The sequence below is a fragment of the Ruditapes philippinarum genome, unplaced genomic scaffold (assembly GCF_026571515.1).
Source record: "Ruditapes philippinarum isolate M1 unplaced genomic scaffold, ASM2657151v2 ctg4810_1_1_1_1, whole genome shotgun sequence".
NCBI classification, from domain to species: Eukaryota; Metazoa; Mollusca; class Bivalvia; order Venerida; family Veneridae; genus Ruditapes; species Ruditapes philippinarum.
In genome coordinates this window covers 179582-201538 of record NW_026858822.1, presented here as the reverse complement: position 1 = coordinate 201538, position 21957 = coordinate 179582, and the positions used below count along the sequence as shown (strand labels likewise).

The 21957-nt window shown below is 34.1% G+C and overlaps 1 protein-coding gene across 2 annotated transcripts in view; it reads right to left on the bottom strand.

Annotated features, from left to right (window-relative positions):
• Positions 1-1328: 1328 nt before the first annotated feature.
• The window catches only part of LOC132754380 (solute carrier family 12 member 9-like), a 30120-nt gene continuing 9491 nt past the window's right edge, over positions 1329-21957 (bottom strand). For both annotated transcript variants that reach the window (XM_060744994.1, XM_060744993.1), the window contains 12 exons: positions 19609-19743; positions 15002-15136; positions 14367-14512; positions 12924-13107; positions 12302-12439; positions 11577-11688; positions 9206-9363; positions 8587-8669; positions 8021-8145; positions 6423-6544; positions 5432-5502; positions 1329-4016 (listed from right to left, as the gene is read on the bottom strand). In XM_060744994.1, the coding sequence (XP_060600977.1) occupies positions 2859-4016; positions 5432-5502; positions 6423-6544; positions 8021-8145; positions 8587-8669; positions 9206-9363; positions 11577-11688; positions 12302-12439; positions 12924-13107; positions 14367-14512; positions 15002-15136; positions 19609-19743 (2567 nt within the window). In that variant the 3' untranslated portion in view covers positions 1329-2858. The remainder of the gene's footprint in view (positions 4017-5431; positions 5503-6422; positions 6545-8020; positions 8146-8586; positions 8670-9205; positions 9364-11576; positions 11689-12301; positions 12440-12923; positions 13108-14366; positions 14513-15001; positions 15137-19608; positions 19744-21957) is intronic.

The window sequence follows — 21957 nt, the reverse complement described above, 5'->3', positions numbered from 1 at the left end:
ATGCATCAGTTAATATTTTTACCTCCTAATGCATCAGTAAATATTATAACCTCTTAATGCATCAGTAATTATTATTACTTCCTAATGCATCAGTAAATATTATTACCACCTAATGCATCAGTAAATATTATTACCTCCTAATGCATCAGTAAATATTATTACATCCTAATACATTAGTTAATATAATTACCTTCTCATGCATCAGTTAATATTTTTACCTCCTTGCACCAGTTAATATCATGATTATTGCAATTTTCAAGGTCAAAATCTATATTACATGAACATAATTTCAGTTGAAATTGGTAAAAAAAACTATGCAAAAAAAATGAATAATTTAACAAAATAAGAATTTATCATGTACTGAAAACTGTATTTTAATTTCAGGAATGTTAAATATTAAACTTAAAACATTATATAAATGCAAGAAAAAGACAACCGGTCTATGGACTCTTCAACTAAGTGAAAATGTTAACAAACATACATGGAATCAAAGACATCATCTACAGAAACATGTACATGAAAACAAACTGACTTTTATACATACTGTACGCAATAGTTCACTAACAAATATTTAACAAAATATAACCTACAAAAAATACATCAAAAAAGCTGTGAAAAAAAACAACACTTTGTTTCATTCGAACAAATATTTCTTTAAATACCCACTTTTCACTTGAAACGAATATTCATATAAAAACACATACATGTTGAATATCTGAATTTCATGAACATAAGTTTCAAACTTAAAAGAATGTATCACATTTTTTATTTGATCGCTTTCAAAAATAAGGAACATTGATATTCAACAAACTATATAAAAAACATATTTCACTTTTTATCACATACCCAAAATAAGGAGTGTTTAAAGTGAAATAGAACCATATTTCAATGATGGGCCTATAGTGTAACCCTAAAATTTAGAGCGTCATTACACTATGTTTGTATAATGCAAATGATGTCACATCAAAATATATGCAAGGCCATCCAATACCGTTTTTATGTCGCAAAAAATGGCACGGGTATGTGATAAAAATGAATATTTCATTTTATTGGTTCTATCACTAAAACTATATCATTTGACATGTTTGACAAATACAAATGTACATTCATTTATATAGAAGCTTGCATGATATAATATATTCAACTCGTTAAATATATTCAATTATGGTACATTTTTATAACTAAAGAACACAAATGTATATTTATTTATCACAAAAAATAATATTACATTTACATATTTTTCAGGTATGACAGACAGATTGACTTCACAATAGAACCCTTGACCTGCTGGAACCCAAACGGATAATATTGAAATCCCTTAAGGACTGTTCCAAATATAAAGCAGGGCAAATCCATTACACAAGATCAGGAGGTTAAAGGGTGAAGAATGAGTATGAAATACAAGAAAGCACTACAATATTGCACACTTCAAACAAATTGCCTCTTTCACAAAGCTTTACAAGTTATGACACAGACTTTACATTATGGACCAGATTACTGTAACATATTCATAACAGTGATTTTTTTTTACTTGACAAAAACCCTGATTGTAAACAAGGGAAATAAATCCTACATAAATATTCATGACTGGTAACTAACATGAATGACCCATATTGATATGTGACATTTCAAGCCATATGAAAACTCTAATGCAGTAAATAATGTCTTTTCTGTACATTTTCAGTTCCATTAGAGCTGCATGCCTCCAGATGAGTCAAATTATTTCAAGAAAATCAAACTTGGTAAAAATGTACTAAGTAAAACGATTCAAAATTCAAGTAATAATTTACATGTTATGTGCCATTAATGACTGGTTTTGCAGTACAAAAATGTATTAATCACCATATTTCTATGGCATGCTTAATGCAGTAAGCTCTATTTTTTCATATTTTGAACCTCTTTTTGATTGTAAGTGCCGTATGCACTGACTAAATTACTTTCTTTAATATTTACAGTTTTCATGAAAACCTAGCATGAATCTGGAGGTGTGCTGCTTTACAGTTAAATCCTTGAAAAAAATTAGTACTAAATTTTCAAGTTTTTATCAGTTTTCAGTATTATATTGAAGCAAAAATGAACAGCTGGCTTGAATATGTGTGATATATTTACAGCATATTTGAAATTCAGTAAACAAAAAAATAAAATGTGTATCAATTTGTGAAATTATGATTTTTATGCTTACTAAGAAAAACTTAATAATTCTATTCTGGTTACTGTTAAGTTTTTGGTTTACATTTCATAATGAGTGAGACTAAAATAAGTGTTGGAGCGCCACACTAAATACTGTATTCCTGTATAAACTGGATAATGCGCTTGAATGATTAAATGTAAAATATCACATTTGCATTTTCAGTTGCTGAAACGCACTGTAAGACGTCTAATTCATCTTGACACACTGATTTATATAATTATGAAAATGAATAAAAATGTAAGAGTCAGCAAAAATTGCAGTATTTTTCCACTTTGTGATCATGATTTCTGCATCTAAAGGTACTGCTCCAAAATTGTTGTGAGTCAAATTCTTTGATAATTGACACCCTTGATCCTTTGAATGGATGCAGAAATAATTATTCATCTTTGTGTACAAAAGACATTTTTTAAACCCTGCTCAGTTATTTGTTATTAATAAATATCTAGCACATAAATTAACAAATAAATCTTGGAAATTGAATTGACAGGACTACACTGTCGGTAAAATCTTTTAACAGTTAATGTGGATTTTATGGTAAATGAACTCCCAATGTACACTGTGCAGCACTTTGAGGTTATTTCAATGATACATCAACTCAGGATGTACAGCACTTTGGCGGTAAATTATTTCTATAACTACATATACACAAGATCAGTCTTCCGGTAGATCATAGAGTAGTTGATGTAACCGGATGTAAACCATGTACAAAAACCGTTGGCGGTAGACTGTCGGACAACTCGTCAAGTTGTCTCATATACACCTCCTCCCCGCCTCCTGAAGGTGGGAGGGGCAAGTATAAGAATGTTAGAGCTGTGCGGGTTGAATTAGATTTGATTTTTTCATTGACAGCCTTGACAAACTCATTGCCCATTTCTTTATATTCCTGCATTCTTGACTCCGGATAATTCACGCTAATGTCAAACATATCCCTGCCCAAAAGCTCTTGGGAAATACTTTCCCAAGAAATTATCTGAATTTTGGCCATGATTCGAAGTTGTCTTAAATAGGTCTCTAATTTTTGTTCCTTCACTGTGGAATTCTCAGTATTATTGTTTACAAATAGAAACACTCGTAAACACGTTTTAGACTTCCATCCAGGGACCATGTTGATCACAGTGGCTAACTGCAGCAGGAAAAGGCATGTGTTATCGAAATAACTAGCTGTCTCGGGACGGAAAAAGTTCACTGGCCAAACGTCGATGTATAGAATCCCCCTCATGTTAAAGAGAGCACCCTTGTCCAGCTGATTGAAATGACGGCACAGCATGACGTTTTTAGACATTTTCAGAGTATCGGAAATTATTTTTACGTATTCTTTCGCTGTTAAATCTTTCTTATCATTTTTTCGAATTCCCCCAAACTGTTCACCAATTTCTAGAAACTGTTGAGTGTCCCTCGATTTAAATAAACCTTTCTTTCTTATTGGCCTATTCGTCAATGAATCGGTTGGGAGACTGTTGTCATAGAAACCAAGGCAAACTGTGTTCGGTTTCATGCCACCTAAACCGGACATTCTAACAAGGTGGTGAAAACCGTCACGTACATTCTGAGACAGTGTTAACTCAACAAAGGCTTTTATGCGTAGTTTATCCACCAACTTCAGCCATTTTGGATTTTCTTCCAGCAAGGGATCTTTCTCTGGATAATCGTCTAAAGTCCCTACTCGAACATGTCCTATTATGTACAAACCTCCTTTCTTGATGTCATTTATGAAATCAATTAGTTCAGCCGACTGTCTCACCTTCGCAACCATTAGTAAGATCTGTGGACGCCAATATTTTACATGGGATTTACGAATGTCTAGCATGAGCAAGTACTTTCTTACCTGAAAGAAAGAAAATCATTTTCTTAACCAGTCCCTTACAAACTGACGCATTTCTAAAGATTATATTTACAATATTAATATTCAATACTTAACTACAAGTGCTTTTTAAATTATCAAAACTCCTGGTCACATTGACAATTATTGATTTGACTGAAAAGATATTTCCAACATCAAAGATTACTACTTTTGCATAGATCTTTACCAAAAATAAGCTCATGCTCATGGGTCCACACTGGATCATAATGTGACCATTTATTTAGCAATATTATTTCAGTAAATGACAGGTGGTTAACGATTCGCAACTGGGTCACAAGCGAACAGAAGTGTAGTGGTATAATTTTAAAAATTGCCTGATGAAATATCAGCACCAGCACTTGGTCTTTAGAGACCAGAAATATAGCAATATAATAAGCAATATAATTTTCAGATAACAGCCTGACTGATAGATTATAAAGGGACAACACGTGCCTAATGCATCCCCACTCGGTCATTATGGAACAGAAATACTGGTCAAGGACCATCAACCGGACACTTTTTGAACATTTTTCCGTACAGGTTTCATAATTTTTAACCTAAAGATAAACTTTTTTGACACAGTTCAGCTAGGTTCTACTCCTAACTAACAAACTAGTTTGTTTATTTCTGATTGTATTAAATCTTATATCTGAGGCTTGACAAGGTGGGTATCAAAATTACCTAAATTGTCTACACTACAGTACCATGTGTCCGGACAGATATGTACATGACGTGATTTAATTCAGAAAAAAGCATGGGTGTTTTGATATTTGATTTTTAACATGATATACAATATTTCAGCAACAAATGCTGAAGTTTTGGATATTCTATTGTTTACTCTGCAAATGATTATAGCTGGTATATGAGGTCAGGCATTGCTTTCTTGACCCCCCAATTTCAACATCAACATTCTTGAAATAGACATTAAAATATTACCATTTACGGAGAATGAAATAAATTTATTTACTTAATTTTAGAAGAAACATGCATTTATTGTTGATAAAAATGTGACTGACAACCACTGAACAAAGAAAATACTAAATTAAGCATTTTCGGGGCCGTCCGGATTTGGTGGTTGTCCGGTTTTGGTGGTCCCCAACCAGTATAGTAGTAATACAATAAGAAACATAATTTTTATACTTGCCTGATGAAAGATAAGTGCTTGACTGATGGATCCCCACTGGGTCGGTAAGGACTGGAAATGTACCTGGTAAGAGTATAAATAAACACTTGCCTGATGAAAGATAAGTGCATGACTAATTGATCCCCACTGGGTCGGTAGGGACCGGAAATGTAGAAGTATAAATAAATACATGCCTCATGAAAGATAAGTGCCTGACTGATGGATCCCCACTGGGTTGGTAGAGACCGGAAATGTAGAAGTATAAATAAATACATACCTGATGAAAGATAAGTGCCTGACTGATGGATCCCCACTGGGTTGGTAGAGACCGGAAATGTAGAAGTATAAATAAATACATACCTGATGAAAGATAAGTGCCTGACTGATGGATCCCCACTGGGTTGGTAGAGACCCGAAATGTAGAAGTATAAATAAACACTTTGCCTGATGAAAGATAAGTGCCTGACTGATGGATCCCCACTGGGTCGGTAGGGACCGGAAATGTAGAAGTATAAATAAATACATACCTGATGAAAGATAAGTGCCTGACTGATGTATCCCCACTGGGTCGGTAGGGACCGGAAATGTAGGAGTTTAAATAAACACTTGCCTGATGAAAGATAAGTGCCTGACTGATGGATCCCCACTGGGTCGGTAGAGACCGGAAATGTAGAAGTATAAATAAATACATGCCTCATGAAAGATAAGTGCCTGGCTGATGGATCCCCACTGGGTCGGTAGAGACCGGAAATGTAGAAGTATAAATAAATACATGCCTGATGAAAGATAAAGTGCCTGGCTGATGGAATCCCACTGGGATCGGTAGAGACCGGAAATGTAGAAGTATAAATAAATACATACCTGATGAAAGAATAAGTGCCTGGCTGAATGGATCCCCACTGGGTTGGTAGAGACCGGAAATGTAGAAGTATAAATAAATACATACCTGATGAAAGATAAGTGCCTGGCTGATGGATCCCCACTGGGTTGGTAGAGACCGGAAATGTAGAAGTATAAATAAATACATACCTGATGAAAGATAAGTGCCTGGCTGATGGATCCCCACTGGGTTGGTAGAGACCGGAAATGTAGAAGTATAAATAAATACATACCTGATGAAAAGATAAGTGCCTGGCTGATGGATCCCCACTGGGTTGGTAGAGACCGGAAATGTAGAAGTATAAATAAATACATACCTGATGAAAAGATGAGTGCCTGACTGATGGATCCCCACTGGGTCGGTAAAGACCGGAAATGTAGCAGTATGATAAGAATCAGCATTATAATGATGGCGATGGAGGAGTAAAGGGAGCTAATGAGGAAACACATGACCAATGAACCGATTAACCCCAAAAATGATGTATGCCAACTGAAGTACTTGAACGTCGGCCTGAAATATATTTTTTTTTTGTACAAAACATATATGGTTAAAAGTAGTACTTTTCATCACTTTAGTGCAGTTATGGGTAAGTACTTACATAATATAATAGGAGTTAACCTGTTACTGCACTAAAGTTACATTTTTGTTAGTTTGGTTTTTATGCTGAATTTTAACTATTTTTCTGACATATCTGCAGACATTTTCACAAAAAATCTTACGACAATTTTTTGTCGTAAGAGAAATCTTACGATAAATCTCCTTTTCACAAAAAATCTTAAGAAAATCTTAAGTGCAAAATCTGTCGTAACTTTACGATAGGTTTTTCCCGTTCGTAAGTGTATTTTTTTCTCTCTTAAGGGTAAAATATCATGTATCTCTTACTTAAACTGAATAAAAACAAACAAAAAGTTGGAGGACAACTAAATATTAAGCAAACAGTATGCTATAAATAACACAAATTGAGGTATAATTATTTTTCAACATATACATTTGTGACGTCATGACTTGATGATGTCACGATGGAGAGGGTTATGAATACTTTAAAATAATGTGAACTATACTGTAGACTATAGTATTATTGAAAACTTATAATTTGTACAATTCGTGAGTTCGATTTCATTGCCAGCATGTACTAGTGGTACCTTTTTATTTATTAATAACATGGTAGACCTTCTTTCTGAATCTTTTAGATATATATAATTATCTTCAATCAAGATATAAATTATATCAGTTTGAATCATTTTTTTGTTCTTATTGAAATTTGATTGTGTTCAATTGATATTTCAAGCTCTTGATTACTTGATTTTAAAACCGGAATCAAATATAGAGCATGCACATCACTATCAAATGAACGTTGCTAGGGATGTTTTTGTCGTAAGATTTATCGTAAGTAAATTTTTTATCTTAAGATAAAATTTTAACTTACAAGTGGCTTTGTGAAAATGACTTAAGATATAACTTACGATTATCGTAAGTGAAAAACTTAAGATAAATCGTAAGATTTTTTGTGAAAATGTCTGCTGGGTTGTCTATCCATCAACTTGGCATTTCTGGATAACTAACCAGCGAATAACTTATATCATAATAATTAAAATATCATTGCAAGTGACCAGATAAAATTTCCAAATGATTTACAAATGACTAAAAGCTATACTCTTAACATTTTAAATGAAAATTTCACAGAAAACAAAGTGAATACCTACATAATTTGAAAAAAAAAATTTGCTTTAATTCGAAATTTTAGTAAGATACCTTCAACACTGATGTAATACTAGCTTTACTCGAGGTAGATTGTATATAATTTCTGATTCCTGACAATGAATTATCTGAACATTATATTTATAGGTTTTATTAATATCTTTACAGTCAAATGACATGACAAAGTTAACAATACAAGATTCTTCTATGAATTTCCAAAAAAGATACAGTAATCATTGTTATTAAAATTTCATACAGTAAAATCAATAGTATTATTCAAGCACATACCTGAAGTTTGGGGCCGATGCAAGATCTAATGCCATACAAGCCAGGTTAGTTGAGGCGTAGGACAACAAGAAAAACACGGAGGTAGCTGGAGCTATGGCATTCAAGGAGCCGACTAACAATACCAGCTAAAATAATGAAGATTTAATTTTTTTTTTGTGTAATTTCTAATTTTTACTCCCTGAATATTGTGTTATTTGTAAAATCAGACATTTCTGCAGGGCAAAAAATTTTGCATTTCACACTTCCTGGTAAAATTAAATAATTTCATGAATTTATACTTTCAGTTCTATCAAATTCATACAAAAACTATGAATATTTAGCTACTTTTTATTTTTGCTAATATCTTCTATTTTGCGACACTGGCAATATTTAACCCATCAGAAAAAAAATTTGATTATACAGCTTAGATTAGATTAGTTCAATCCTGCTTTGAATTTGAATGCATAAAGGGATGGTATTATCAAAGTACTGAAATCAAGGTTGTCAAATGTATAGAATCAAGAATGTCTGACTGTTCAAATCAACAGAATTTGAAAATTTAGTTTAAGTATTATAATTATACTTACTTGCACTAAAATCCATGTAATAAGGACTGCAACATATGGATTACCCCCCCTGGTTGTTTTTGTTGCTGGATTTAGTACAAACCCTGGAATAATAAAATATTTGGTACAAACCCTGCAATAAGATAAATATACAGAAGTCATATTTTGTTGTTATTGTTGATGATGGTGGATGTGCTTGTTTTTTAAATGCAGCACCTAGAACAAAACATAACATAATATTTTTCTTTTTTTTAAAATATAAAAACAATGTATAATACATTGATGTCATTTGGAAATTTTCCAGCTTTTAATGATAGTGGAAGACAATCATACACCCCCTATAAAGAACAAACATTATTTCAAGTGCAATCAATGTCCAACCTGCACATAAATAAAGTCATAAACCTTCTGTTTGCCAGCTTGACGACTTTCTTACAAAAAATAATTAGAATTTAAACCCTTGGGGAAATTCGATTGGATTTGAACCTACAGAGACGAGGGGCAAGCGGTTCAAAGTCAGTGGCCTTTTTCAATCAGCCAGAGAGTCCCCATAACATTTTACCTAAAATTTATACAAGTAATTTTTACGTTATATAAATGGCCATCAAAAATACCCAACATATATGTAATATACACTTACAAAATAGTTGATCTTTTGCCAGTGCCTCTAAGATACGTGAAGCTCCAATCAGGTTGCCCAGTGCAGCAGACAGAGTTGTAGCAAATATTCCAATCAGAACAAAATATGGCCAGTAATTTATGTCTTGCAGGAATATATAGTTGTTGATCAGAAGTTTTCTAGAGAAAATGAAATAAAATCATATATAACTATTCGATGTAAAGATGGCTTCATCCTTTAGAAATCCTGATGGCAATTGATAACACCTATGTGATGAGTGCAAAACAGTTTTTGTAGAATGTTTATCACATAGCATCTATATATGTACAGTAGAACCCAACTTATGAAAAATGATCTAAACAGCGGGGTGGTCTCAATTTCAGATAGAAAGACCATTGAAATAAGGTGAACAAGATTGCATTTGAGAAAAATGCTATGCCACCGCATGGTTCAAATTTCATAGCTGTACATCAAAGGACAAGAAAGTAGGTCACATCATCAAAATCTAGGTCAAAGTTCAATTTTACAACTTAAACTGTGCACATGGTCAAAATGCCATTGCTGTACATCAAAGGACAAGAAAGTAGGTCACTGTTCCCTTGGGCAAGGCATAATTTTGACCCAAGGGTTTAATAACAATCTTGATACAGGTCCACCAAACAACATTTCAAGTCAAATATCTAAGCTATAGCTTTCTCCCATTCAGAAAACATTTGTTTTATTTTCTGCTTTTTCTACGTGTACACAAATATATAATTTGAACAATCTTGCTAGAGTTTTACAACACAATGTTTCATGCAAAATATCTAACCTCTAGCATTTGTCAATTGCTAGAAGAATTTTTTTTAAGTTTTTACTATATACATATAAGGAAAACCAATGACCCTTGGGGCGGGCCGATTTTGACCCCGGGCTATAATTTGAACAATCTGGGTAGAGGTCTACCAGACAATGCCTTATGCAAAATATCTAAGCTCTAGGCCTTTTGGGTCGTTACCAGAATGTGTTTTACGTTTTACTATATGTACATATAGCGAAAATCAATGACCCCGGGGCGGGGCCGATTTTGACCCAAGGGCTATAATTTGAACAATCTTGGTAAGGGTCTACCAGATGATGCCTTATGCAAAATATCTAAGCTCTAGGCCTTTTGGGTTTTTACAAGAAGGTATTTTAAGTTTTTACTATATGTACATAGTGAAAATCAATGACCCCCGGAGCGGGGCCAATTTTAACCCCAGGGCTATAATTTGAACAATCTTGTTAAAGGTCTACCAGACAATGCCTTATGCAAAATATCTAAGCTCTAGGCCTTTTGGGTCTTTACAAGAAGATTTTTTAAATTTATTCTTATAATTGCTTTTGGTTGCCATGGCAACCAGATTTCTGCATGGAATGAAATTCTTTGAACAACTTTGGAAGCCCTTCACCCAAGGAACAATCCTGCCAAGTTTGGTTGAAATTGGACTAGTGGTTTTTCACAAGAAGATTTTTTAAGTTCACTATATAATCTATATAACACACACACACACACAAACACACAGGTGAATCGCTATATGCCACCGCATCGCAGATGCTGCGGTGGCATAAAAATATCTTGTTGTCATAGCAGATTCGTCATGAAAATGGGGTGGTCGTAAGACTGGGCTCTACAGTACGCTCACAGTGTGTTTCTTCACAGCTATGGGGGCAGTTTATCACATGACAACTATACATTTACATACAATACAGCTATGTGATTTGGGTGTGCATCACAATTTCATCTATTATGTACAAAATATTATCAAAATATTTTTTTTCCAAATAATGCAATTGATGATTGATATTGCAGAAGCCAATGAATTGCAATGCATATTTCAATATTTAAGTTGGAATGCAATACACATAACAAAACTGTAAAACGTGAAACCAATAGGCATTTATAGCAAGAGCTATCAGTAGTTCAGCCTGCTTTAATATTTTCAGTGGTTGATAGTAATGGGGCATAAAATTGTAAAAAGGCTTGATATAGTTACCACCTCTAGTACACAGAATAAGATTATGAAGGTGAGCAAGAGTGCAAAGTCCGAAAGTCATTTATTGATGGATCATCTGAGGTGGTAAGCAAATTTTAAAATTAATTCTACATTTACATAATAAATGTATTGAGCCGTGTCACGACAAAACCAACATAATGGGTTTGCAACCAGCATGGATCCAGACCAGCCTGCGCATCCGCGCAGTCTGATCAGGATCCATGCTGTTCGCTTACCAACCCTATAACAAGTAGAGAAACTGATAACGAACAGCATGGATCCTGATCAGACTGCACGGATGCTCAGGCTGGTCTGGATCCATGCTGGTTGCAAACCCATTATGTTGGTTTTGTCGTGACGCGGCTCTATTCATTTACCTATCACAAGATCCACCTATGAGGATTGATTCTATTAGATATGTACCAAATGTAAACCCTACAGCAGCCAATGTCCCTTTTGGAATGGACTTGCTTGGATCCTTCAATTCTCCTGCAAAAAAACAACAAGAAAACATGGAAACAGAAATAGTAAACCATATGTAAACCGTACCAATATTTTAGTTGCACTTACTGATTAAAAGTGCAGGTACAAATTTATTTTGATTTCTTGTTGGTTTGTGGGAAGTTTCAGTCCATTCCCTTCGAGGGTTTTAGAGATACCAACTTACATGCAAAAACTTAACCAAAGAGAGACCCTGATACCTGGGCGAGTACAATAGCTTTCCTTACTCTACAAGCTACTAAGCAAGGGCTATAATTCAGAATTATGGGCCTTTGACAGTGACCTCCTATTATGTTCTCAAATAAGTGTGTGAAGTTTCAACCCATTCCTTTGCTGACTTTTAGAGATACTTAAGTGTGTGCAAAAACTTAACCTAAATGTGGCGCTGATGTTGGGATGAGTAAAACAGTTCTCACTTTTCTTTCGAAAAGCCAATGAAAATGATCATTAAAAGCATTAAAGATCTTTAATACAACACTAGTACTGGTTAAGTTAATAAGTTATAAAGATTTCATCACATATCAGCCAAAATGAATCACCAAATGTTTCAACTAAATCCACCAAAATATATATCTATTTATAGTTAGCTAACTTAATTTACCCGACATATTCGCCCCGTTCATAATTCCTGTAACACTGCTGAACAATATAGCAAACACTGTAGCAAAGCTCATCACGGTACAAGGACCTTCTTTAGATTTCTCATCACTACATGTGCTATAGTCTCTCTCGTAGCTTGCTGTAATAAAACGTAAATTACTTCATCACAACTTATGATATCATTTGTTTTTAATGACCTAATACATGTTAATGTATAACCATTGTATATTTTCTTTATATGAAACAAATTATATTATAAATAGTCTGTCAAGCTGTGATGCACAGTTCTTGGTGAAAAGAATACACAAAAACAAATCCTCCCAAATAAGTGCATGTGAAGTGTGTGAATTTTCAACCCATTCGCTTCCGTGCTTTTGGGGAAACCAACTTACAATCAATGCAAAAATTTATCCTAAGTGTGGCGCCGATACTGAGCCATAGGCGAGTACAATAACTCTCCACATTCTTCGAATATATGGGCTAAAGATTGTAAAGGATAAAGCAAACTTCATGTACACATATTAAGATAAATCGGCCCCTTAGTGCAGTAACACGTTAACACTTTATGTAATTTAAAAGTAGTTAACCAATTATTGCTCTAAGGTGACAAAATATATACTTACAATATAAATTATCCCTGAATGTCTTGGCAGTAAGACCCGTGTAGTCAAATGTAAGAGTTCCATTAATTGTTTCGTTTTCATGTCTATGGTGTGCTAAATGATTTGCTTTCGGCACTTCAACTGCTATAGTATGATTCTGGCCAAATATACTGATAATTACCATCAATGTACATATCACTGTTATCTGAAAATTTACATAATTATCCCAATAAATCAATCAATAAATTTACATAATGGACTTGTCCTACTTTGAATTTGGAACAGTCCATTATCAAGTTAGGTTTATCAGGGATATAATTCACTACAGTGTTGGAGCAGAAAAATATCGCTTTTTTTTCACTGATTTTTACTTTTTTCATTCATTATCATTATATAAATCAGTGTGAAGAGATGAATTTCATGTTTTAAAGTTCATTCCATTGGATGAAAAGGCAAGATTTTAGCATTTAGCATTCAAGCGCTTTGTCCGTTATACATCGGAATACGGTATTTAGTCTGGTGATCTAACATTTTTTTTTAGTCTCACTCAAACAAAAGCTGTCCAAAAAGAAGAGCACGCAAATTTTCTCAGTGCTTGATTAAACTACACTTTGGTTTCATCATCAATTTAAGTTGTGCTATAGCAGGGACCAGTGACCTTGACTTTTAGTAAAAAGAAATCATCAAGGTTAATCGATGCCAAGCTGCCCAGTAGGTCATAATCAATAGCTCCGCCTTCTTTTCTTTAAGTTGGAGCTAAAAATTTGAGCACAAAATTTTATACAAGGCCAGTTTGCAGATTGTGTGTTGTTTTTTGCTGAAAAGTACTGTATAAGTGGATATTTCATGTGTAAAAAAGTTCGTGAATTTAATATTCCAGACATTTTGCATGAGAAAATATTGGCGGATTATTCAAGGGTAGAATTTCATGACAGGATGGTTGATATTTATGCTAGAGGAAATTTAGCAATTTTCGTCAATTCGGGAAATTCCCCAATATTTCCACATCACAAACTTGACCATTGATTGATTGATTTTCTTTAGACCGGGCGGTCAAGGATAACCTACGAAAGTGCAAGCACTTATTTCCAGTAGGGTCCTTACCTCAGCAGCCTCTAGAGACAGCTATGAGATACAAGGGAATCCTTGAACAAGTCCCTAGCACATTGAATAGATTCCTTGGTTCTTTTACATGCCCAGTGTATAGCACTGATACATGCGAGGATTACCTGGGTCTCGTACCAGTAAACCTCTAGTTAGGTGGGAACCACTTATACAGTATGCTAACGAAACAGCAATTTTAAATCATACCATTCAAATGGATAAAAAAAATTGTATCATTGCGAAATAAAGTAAAGACTGGCAAACATTTGGAGTTATACATTCCGATGAAACAGAAACATACATTTATTTTGTGCAACCTTAAGTTCAAAGACAAGATAATAAAAATATTGAAATACCTACCCCAAGAATGACTGCCAGAGTTTTAGCAAACATGGATCCACCCACCAAACAAACTAGCAGACATAGGACCAGTACAATAGTGGCATACAGATATTTCCACCAGGATCCCTTCACAGGTAGGCCTGTATCATCATCCATGAAGTAACCTGTAACAGTATCATAGGTACTTTAATACATTTTGTAATAGTTTTGCTTAAACAAGTAACCTTTTCTTCTGTTCAGTAAGGGATATTTCTAAGGGATGTCAGGCTTATTCTTTCATTTACAGAAACTAGCTACATGTGGGGCTTATTCTTTCATTTACAGAAGCTATCTGGATGTGGGGCTTATTCTTTTATTTACAGAAGCTAGCTGGATGTGGGACTTGTTCTTTTATTTACAGAAGCTAGCTAGATGTGGGGCTTATTCTTTTATTTACAGAAGCTAGCTGGATATTGGGCTTAGTCAATCATTAACTGATGCTAGCTGGGTTAGGGACTTATTGTTTCATTTACAGAAGCTATCCAGCTAGCAAATGGGCACTATGTCTTGCTAAAAATTCAAATATAGCCTTATGAAAGTGCTTTATAAAACTTCTTGTAAAAGACACAATATCGAACTTTGATTCTATCATAATTATATAGCTACATACTAACCTCCAACACCGAAGTTTTCTAAGATACCTTCAGTGAAGCCGCTCACATATAGGGCACATGCCAGCACATTGGCCACATAGAACAGGAACCCTATACTACCACCAAACTCCGGACCCAGGGCTCTGCTGATCATATCTATATATAGCTCAGGAAAACAAATATTCAAGCAATAATTGTTGGAGTAAAACAGGGCCCTTGACAACAGTCAGTACTTGATAGAGGATAGAAGATTGGTCATAGAAAACTTGTATGTCTAAAAAGGGGAATTAGTCTTTGAACACTTTAAAGTCAAAACAGGGTGCATAATTATGATCTAATTTATGATCCATGACAGTCTTAAAATGAGTACGAAGGTGATAAATAAGTATTCCATGTATGAAAGCATGAGAAAAGGCCATATTTCCTTTAAGAAGTTAACAAAGTACATCTGCATAATAATGACAGTGAACCTGCCACAGAATAAACTTTGTGATAATCTATCCACTGGTTCACCCTTAAAAAAAATAAGGAAGTATGACTATCAATGTTTTTCAAATTTTGTTGTTTGGGTTTTCTTTAACAAGAAAAAGTTGCCCTTTTTAAGCAACCTGCACGGACATGACAGTAACAAAGCTAAAAATTCATATTATTAGGTATTTGTAATAAATTAACCTTTCCACTATCCCTGTCCTACTTAAAACATAAAAGCATGAACCTAGAGGACTGTGTGAAATTCAATCCAATGACCTTCAGGTCAATGAACTAAAAGTAATGGTTTAAAGTTCAATACCATACTAGTAACATTTATGATTTAGCTAAAGTTCAATACTACTATGTAAAGGACTGCTAATATTTTAACCTCAGCCGAAGCTAATATCCTATGTGTTAAAAAAATAAATAGAGCCACCAATCCTAGTATGTTTTAATTATTGTAATATAACCTTTATCCTGCTGAATTTCTTAAATAGACTTTGCTGAGCTTCTATATTTGGAACATTTCATTATCAGTTCTAGGGATATCAAGATTGTAGAATATAGCCACTGGTCAGACTGAATGTTATGCCTGGCCTGGCAGTATACTGATTGTAAAGTTTTTCACTTTCAGTTTAAGTAGTTTATTGGTAAAACAATATTGAAGATGCAAATAACCAAGATTTATTTAAGGGCCTTTAAAGTAATGCTAAAACAAAATGAATTTATGGGCCTTTAATGTAAAGCTAAAATAAAATGAATTTAAGGGCCTTTAAAGTAAAGCTAAAATAAGATGAATTTAAGGGCCTTTAAAGTAAAACTAAAACAAAATAAATTGAAGGGTCTTTAAAGGTAAACAAAAATAAATGAATTTAAGTGCTTTTAATGTAAAGCTAAAACAAAATGGCTTTAAGGGCCTTTAAAAGTAAAGATTAAACAAACTGAAATGAAGGACCTTTAAAAGAAAAGCTGAAACAGAATGAATATAACAGCCTTTAAAGTAAATTATCAATCTTGACAATTGACAAATAATTGTCTATATCTACATATGTCTCTCTAGCTATATTAATGAATAGCAACAGGTTTAAATTTCCAGTTAAGCAACCCACAAATCAATAGGCAATTAAATTTGTTCAAAGAAACTACCTATCACCAGATGGTATCAAATTTTATAATTCAAGGTGTTGAAGTTTATTTCACTTAACAGCTGTTATTATTAGCTCTCTCATTTAAAAGATGTTTATCTAAATTTTTTCTCTTCTGAGTAGGTGCTATACATTTGTCAACAAAAATAATAAAAAAAAAACATATTTGATTCAGTGACATCAGACATGCTTATTTTCTTCTTTTTATTTTTTTATTTATTTACAAATTTACTTTTATTCTTCATTTTCGCTTGTTACCTTCTTGAACAGAAAGTGATTAGCCTTTGCTATCAGTTTCATTTGAGCCGCGCCACTACAAAACCAACATAATGGGTTTGCAACCAGCATGGATCCAGACCAGCCTGCGCATCCGCGCAGTCTGATCAGGATCCATGCTGTTTGCTATCAGTTTCTCTACTTGTAACAGAGTTGGTAAGCGAACAGCATGGATCCTGATCAGACTGCGCAAATGCACAGGCTGGTCTGGATCCATGCTGGTCACAAACACACTATGTTGGTTTTGTCGTTACCCGGCTCATTTATAGAGCCAGGCAAGGCACTGTTGGCTGACACCAACTTCAGTCTGATATAACTTCATTCTTACATCCCTAAAATTGATAACGGGCAGTTCCAAGAGTGGAAGCTTGACAAGTAAATTCATGAAATTCAATAGATTGAGGGTTACAATATGTTGGTAGTCCAACTAAGTGAGATACTTTTTGAACAGTTGATGTCGTTTTCGAAACAGTTTGACAGTAGGAAAAAAAGAACAGTTAAGTGGCTCAAACCATTCATGCTTAATTAACTAGCATATGTTGGTAGCTCATTTTTTGTATTTTGATTCTAAAATCCCTTAATACCTATATTAGACTGTTCTAGTATCAAAGATGGGCAAATCCATTTCACAAATTTAGCAGGATTATGGTTAAACTGATATAAGGCCTCTCTGTGTAAAATGTATAAAACCTTTATTAAATCATTAAAAACTACCTTAAACAAAAACAAGAGGGCCATGATGGCCCTGAGGTCGCTCACCTGTATATAGGCCCCTGGAGCGGGGCCAGTTTAAACCCCAGGGCTTTTATTTGAACAAACTTGGAAGACAGCCATTAGAAGATGTTTCATGATGTTAAGTTTTTACTACACACATATAATGAAAAACAATGTCCCCCCCCTGCCCTCTCTCCCCTTCCCCCCCCCCCCCCCCCCCCCCGGCAGGGCCAATTTTAATCCAAAGGCTTTTATTTGAACAAACTTGGTAGACACCCATAAGAAGATGTTTCATGCTGAACATCTAAGCTCTAGCTCATTCGGTTTTTTTAAAGAAGATTTTTTTAAGGCTTTTACTATACACATATAGTTAAATACAATGACACCCCTGGGGCGAGACCAGTTTTGACCCCAGGGCTTTTATTTGAACAAACTTTGAAGACACTTACTAAAAGAAGTTTCATGCTTAATATCTAAACTCTAGCTATTTGGGTTTTTCAAAGAAGATTTTTTAGTTTTTGCTATACACATATAAGGAAAATAAATGACCCCCTGGGGCGGGGCCAATTTTGACCCCAGGTCTTTTATTTGAACAAACTTTGTAGACACTCACTAGAAGATGTTTCATGCTTAATATCTAAACTCTAGCTATTTGGGTTTTTTCAAAGAAGATTTTTTAAGTTTTTACTATACACATATAAGGAAAATCAATGACCCCCCGGGCGGGGCCAATTTTGACCCCAGGGCTTTTTTTTTAACAAACTTGGTAGACACCCATTAGAACATGTTTGATGCTAAATATCTTAGCTCTAGCTCTTTGAGTTCTTAAAAAAGAAGATTTTTTAAGTTTTTACTATATGCATATAGGGAAAATCAATGATCCCCTGGGGCGGGGCCAATTTTGACCCCAGGGTGTTTATTTGAACAAACTTGGTAGACACCCATAAGAAGATGTTTCATGCTAAACATCTAAGCTCCAGCTCATTGGGCTTTTTAAAAGAAGATTTTTTAAAGTTTTTACTATACACAAATAGTTAAAAACAATGACACCCCTGGGGCGGGGCCAGTTTTGACCCCAGGGCTTTTATTTGAACAAGCTTTGTAGACACTTACTAGAAGATGTTACATGCTTAATATCTAAACTCTAGCTATTTGGGTTTTTTCAAAAAAGATTTTAAGTTTTTGATATACACATATAAGGAAAATCAATGACCCCCGGGGCCGGGCCAATTTTGACCTCAGGTCTTTTATTTGAACAAACTTGGTAGACACCTATTAGAACATGTTTGATGCTAAATATCTTAGCTCTAGCTCTTTGAGTTATTTAAAAGAAGATTTTTTAAGTTTTCACTATATGCATATAGGGAAAATAAATGACCCCCTGGGGCGGGGCCAATTTTGACCCCAGGGCTTTTTTTTTAACAAACTTGGTAGACACTCATTAGAACATGTTTCATGCTAAATATCTTAGCTCTAGCTATTTGGGTTCTTTAAAAGAAGATTTTTTAAGTTTTTACTATATGCATATAGGGAAAATCAATGACCCCCTGGGGCGGGGCCAATTTTGACCCCAGGGCTTTTTTTTGAACAAACTTGGTAGACACTTACTAGAAGATGTTTCATGCCAAATATCTAAGCTCTAGCTCTTAGGGTTTTTTAAAAGAAGATATTTGAAGTTTTTTCTTTCGGTTGCCATGGCAACCAGAGTTCTGCATGGAATTAAATTCTTTGAACAATTTTAAAGGTGACCACCAAAGGAACATTCCTGTGAAGTTTGGATGAAATTGGCCAAGTGGTTTATGAGGAAATGTCATTTAAAGTAAAAGTTTACGGACGACGGACGGACGACGGACGCCGGACGAAAAGCGATCACAAAAGCTCACCCTGTCACTTTGTGACAGGTGAGCTAAAAAACAACAATAAAAATATATTTCATTAAGCTGACAATAAACTGATGATAACATCTGACAATTAATAGCAATAACGTAGGTAAAGAATGTGTAACATCTGTTGAAAGGATACAGTAAGCCCCGCCCCCTTCCACGGCACCATTTGTTGATATCGCACATATACTGAACACAGTTAATACGAGTATAGTGTAGGCTAGAATAAGCTGTAGTATCGTCTCCAATATACCAGCCTGACCGACTACAAAACCTGAAATGTAAAAATTGACAATATGGTTATTTATTACAGTCCGAACACAATGTTATTAACTGTTAGTCTGTTAACCAGTCCAACTTTTGTAATGTATAAAAAATTAGCCTGGTTTTGGGACAGCCCATTTAAAGATATGGGATTTTCAATACTGAAATACATCAAGAGCATCACATGGGTTATTATTGCTAGTCTGTTAAAATTCTAAGTTAAAAAGGGGCATAACTCAAAAAATATTGCTTTTAGAATTATGCCCCTTGTCTAACCACTGCACTTTGTCATGATAAGCAAGTACAGTAAAGTCTGTTATAAAGATTAGGACCACTTTTGGGCTCTTGTAGAAGTGGTCTTATAATTATCAAGTTGGTCTTAAGTTAGAGACCCATGCCAGTTATCACTATATCATCTATATGTGTATCTGTAATAGGTGGTTATCATTTACGATTAGAATCGTTGTAGAAATATAACAGTTTATAGGCAAAAGAAAATCAGGACTTGAAAAAAGTGAGCAAATTATTGATTTGCCTGCAATAAAGGGTCGTTTGTAAGCTCAGAATTTACTGTATTCCAAGTGTCAAGTTGATAACTTGAAATGTTTGAATAAATGGGCAACATTCAAGTATATGCACATGTGACATTTTAGTCTATAGCCTGCTGCTGGTGGCAACTGAATAAACCCATGCTGTCTGTTCATGGTCTGCACTGTTCGATATTCAGCCAACACTAATTTTTTGAGATTTTCCCTAAGCATTTATTTTGAAATTTTCCCTTAAAAAAACATAAAAGGATTTGTTCAGATTGAAAGTGGTGCAAGTTCATTTAATATATTTGGCATGGTAAGAGTTACTTTAACTATATACATAGACAACGTCATGACTTTTAACTTACATTATTTGTACATATAACTGGAAACTCCTAACATGCGATTTAAGTATAATCTACAGACAGCATCATTTAATCTGAAAATCATGTCAAATCATAAAAATAGAGACTGAAAACCTTAAAGGTCAAATTTTGTCATCCAAGCTTTTCCTGTAATAATTCTCTCACTTAATACATGTACTAAATATTAGATATAAACTCTTGGCATAATTGCATATCTAGCATTAAATGTCAAAGGTATTTCAAAACTGTATAGCATGTCATTATATGCCTTTAAAGTTTATAAAACAAGAACAAATGCCTCCATTTTCCATTTACTTATACAGTACTTAATCTTTGTAATTAACTGCAATTAACTTGGCGACTAGCTTTATTAATTACACATGATTTGTTTGACACATATTTGAATTTTCAGATGAAGTTTTGTTTCCTATACTGTCAAACCATTGGGAAAAGAAGTTCCCTGTCCAAAAACATGTTGATATCTATTTGACAAGTCTAATCAAGGGAACTATTCAGCAACAGAAGTTTTTAAGTTTTTCACTAGCTTTATTGTATAACTTATCAAAGAAGCTGTGGAAACAGCAACAGCAAAGAAATGTTGTCTGTCACCAATAATATCAAGACCTGTGTCTGTTCATACAGCATATAACACTTTTGAAAAGTAAGTAATTTTCCTTGCAGATAATTTCCCTTGATGATTTAGGTAATTAAGCTCCCTAATTCACCGCTTCGCTTGAGTGAAATATTAAGATGAAATTAACAGGAAAGTGAACAAAACTTACCTCCTTTAATTAAGAAGGTGTTTTTAAAATTACTTGCAAGAACATGAATCAGTAAAAAGCATAATCAATTTATTTTTATTGATGCCAATTTATGAGCTTCTTGAAGCCATAAAACGCTAAATATCTTGAACGAACTTGTCTGTCATTCAATCTGTTTAAATGCATTCACAGAAGTGCCAGCTGATCAGACTTTGGTATACACTATTCACACTTTGAGTTACACTAATCATATACCCCAGTGCTACATTTGTACAAAGCATAATCTGCATTGTTTTCACTTTTCAGTGATGGAAGGTTATATAAGTCACTGGTTGAAAGAAAGAAGAATGCTTTAGTTTGATATGTATACACTGTTAACACCGTATACCGGTATACAATTTCTTAACATAATTAGTGAAAATGATGGAACAGTGAAAAGAAACATGAATAGAAATCCAATTTAGTTTCTTTTTACTTATAGATTTCTCAAAATTAATAATGAACCGAATACTTAAAGTTTTTTTCCCAATTAGATAAATTTAGGCGGAAAAAATCCCAAAATTATGCA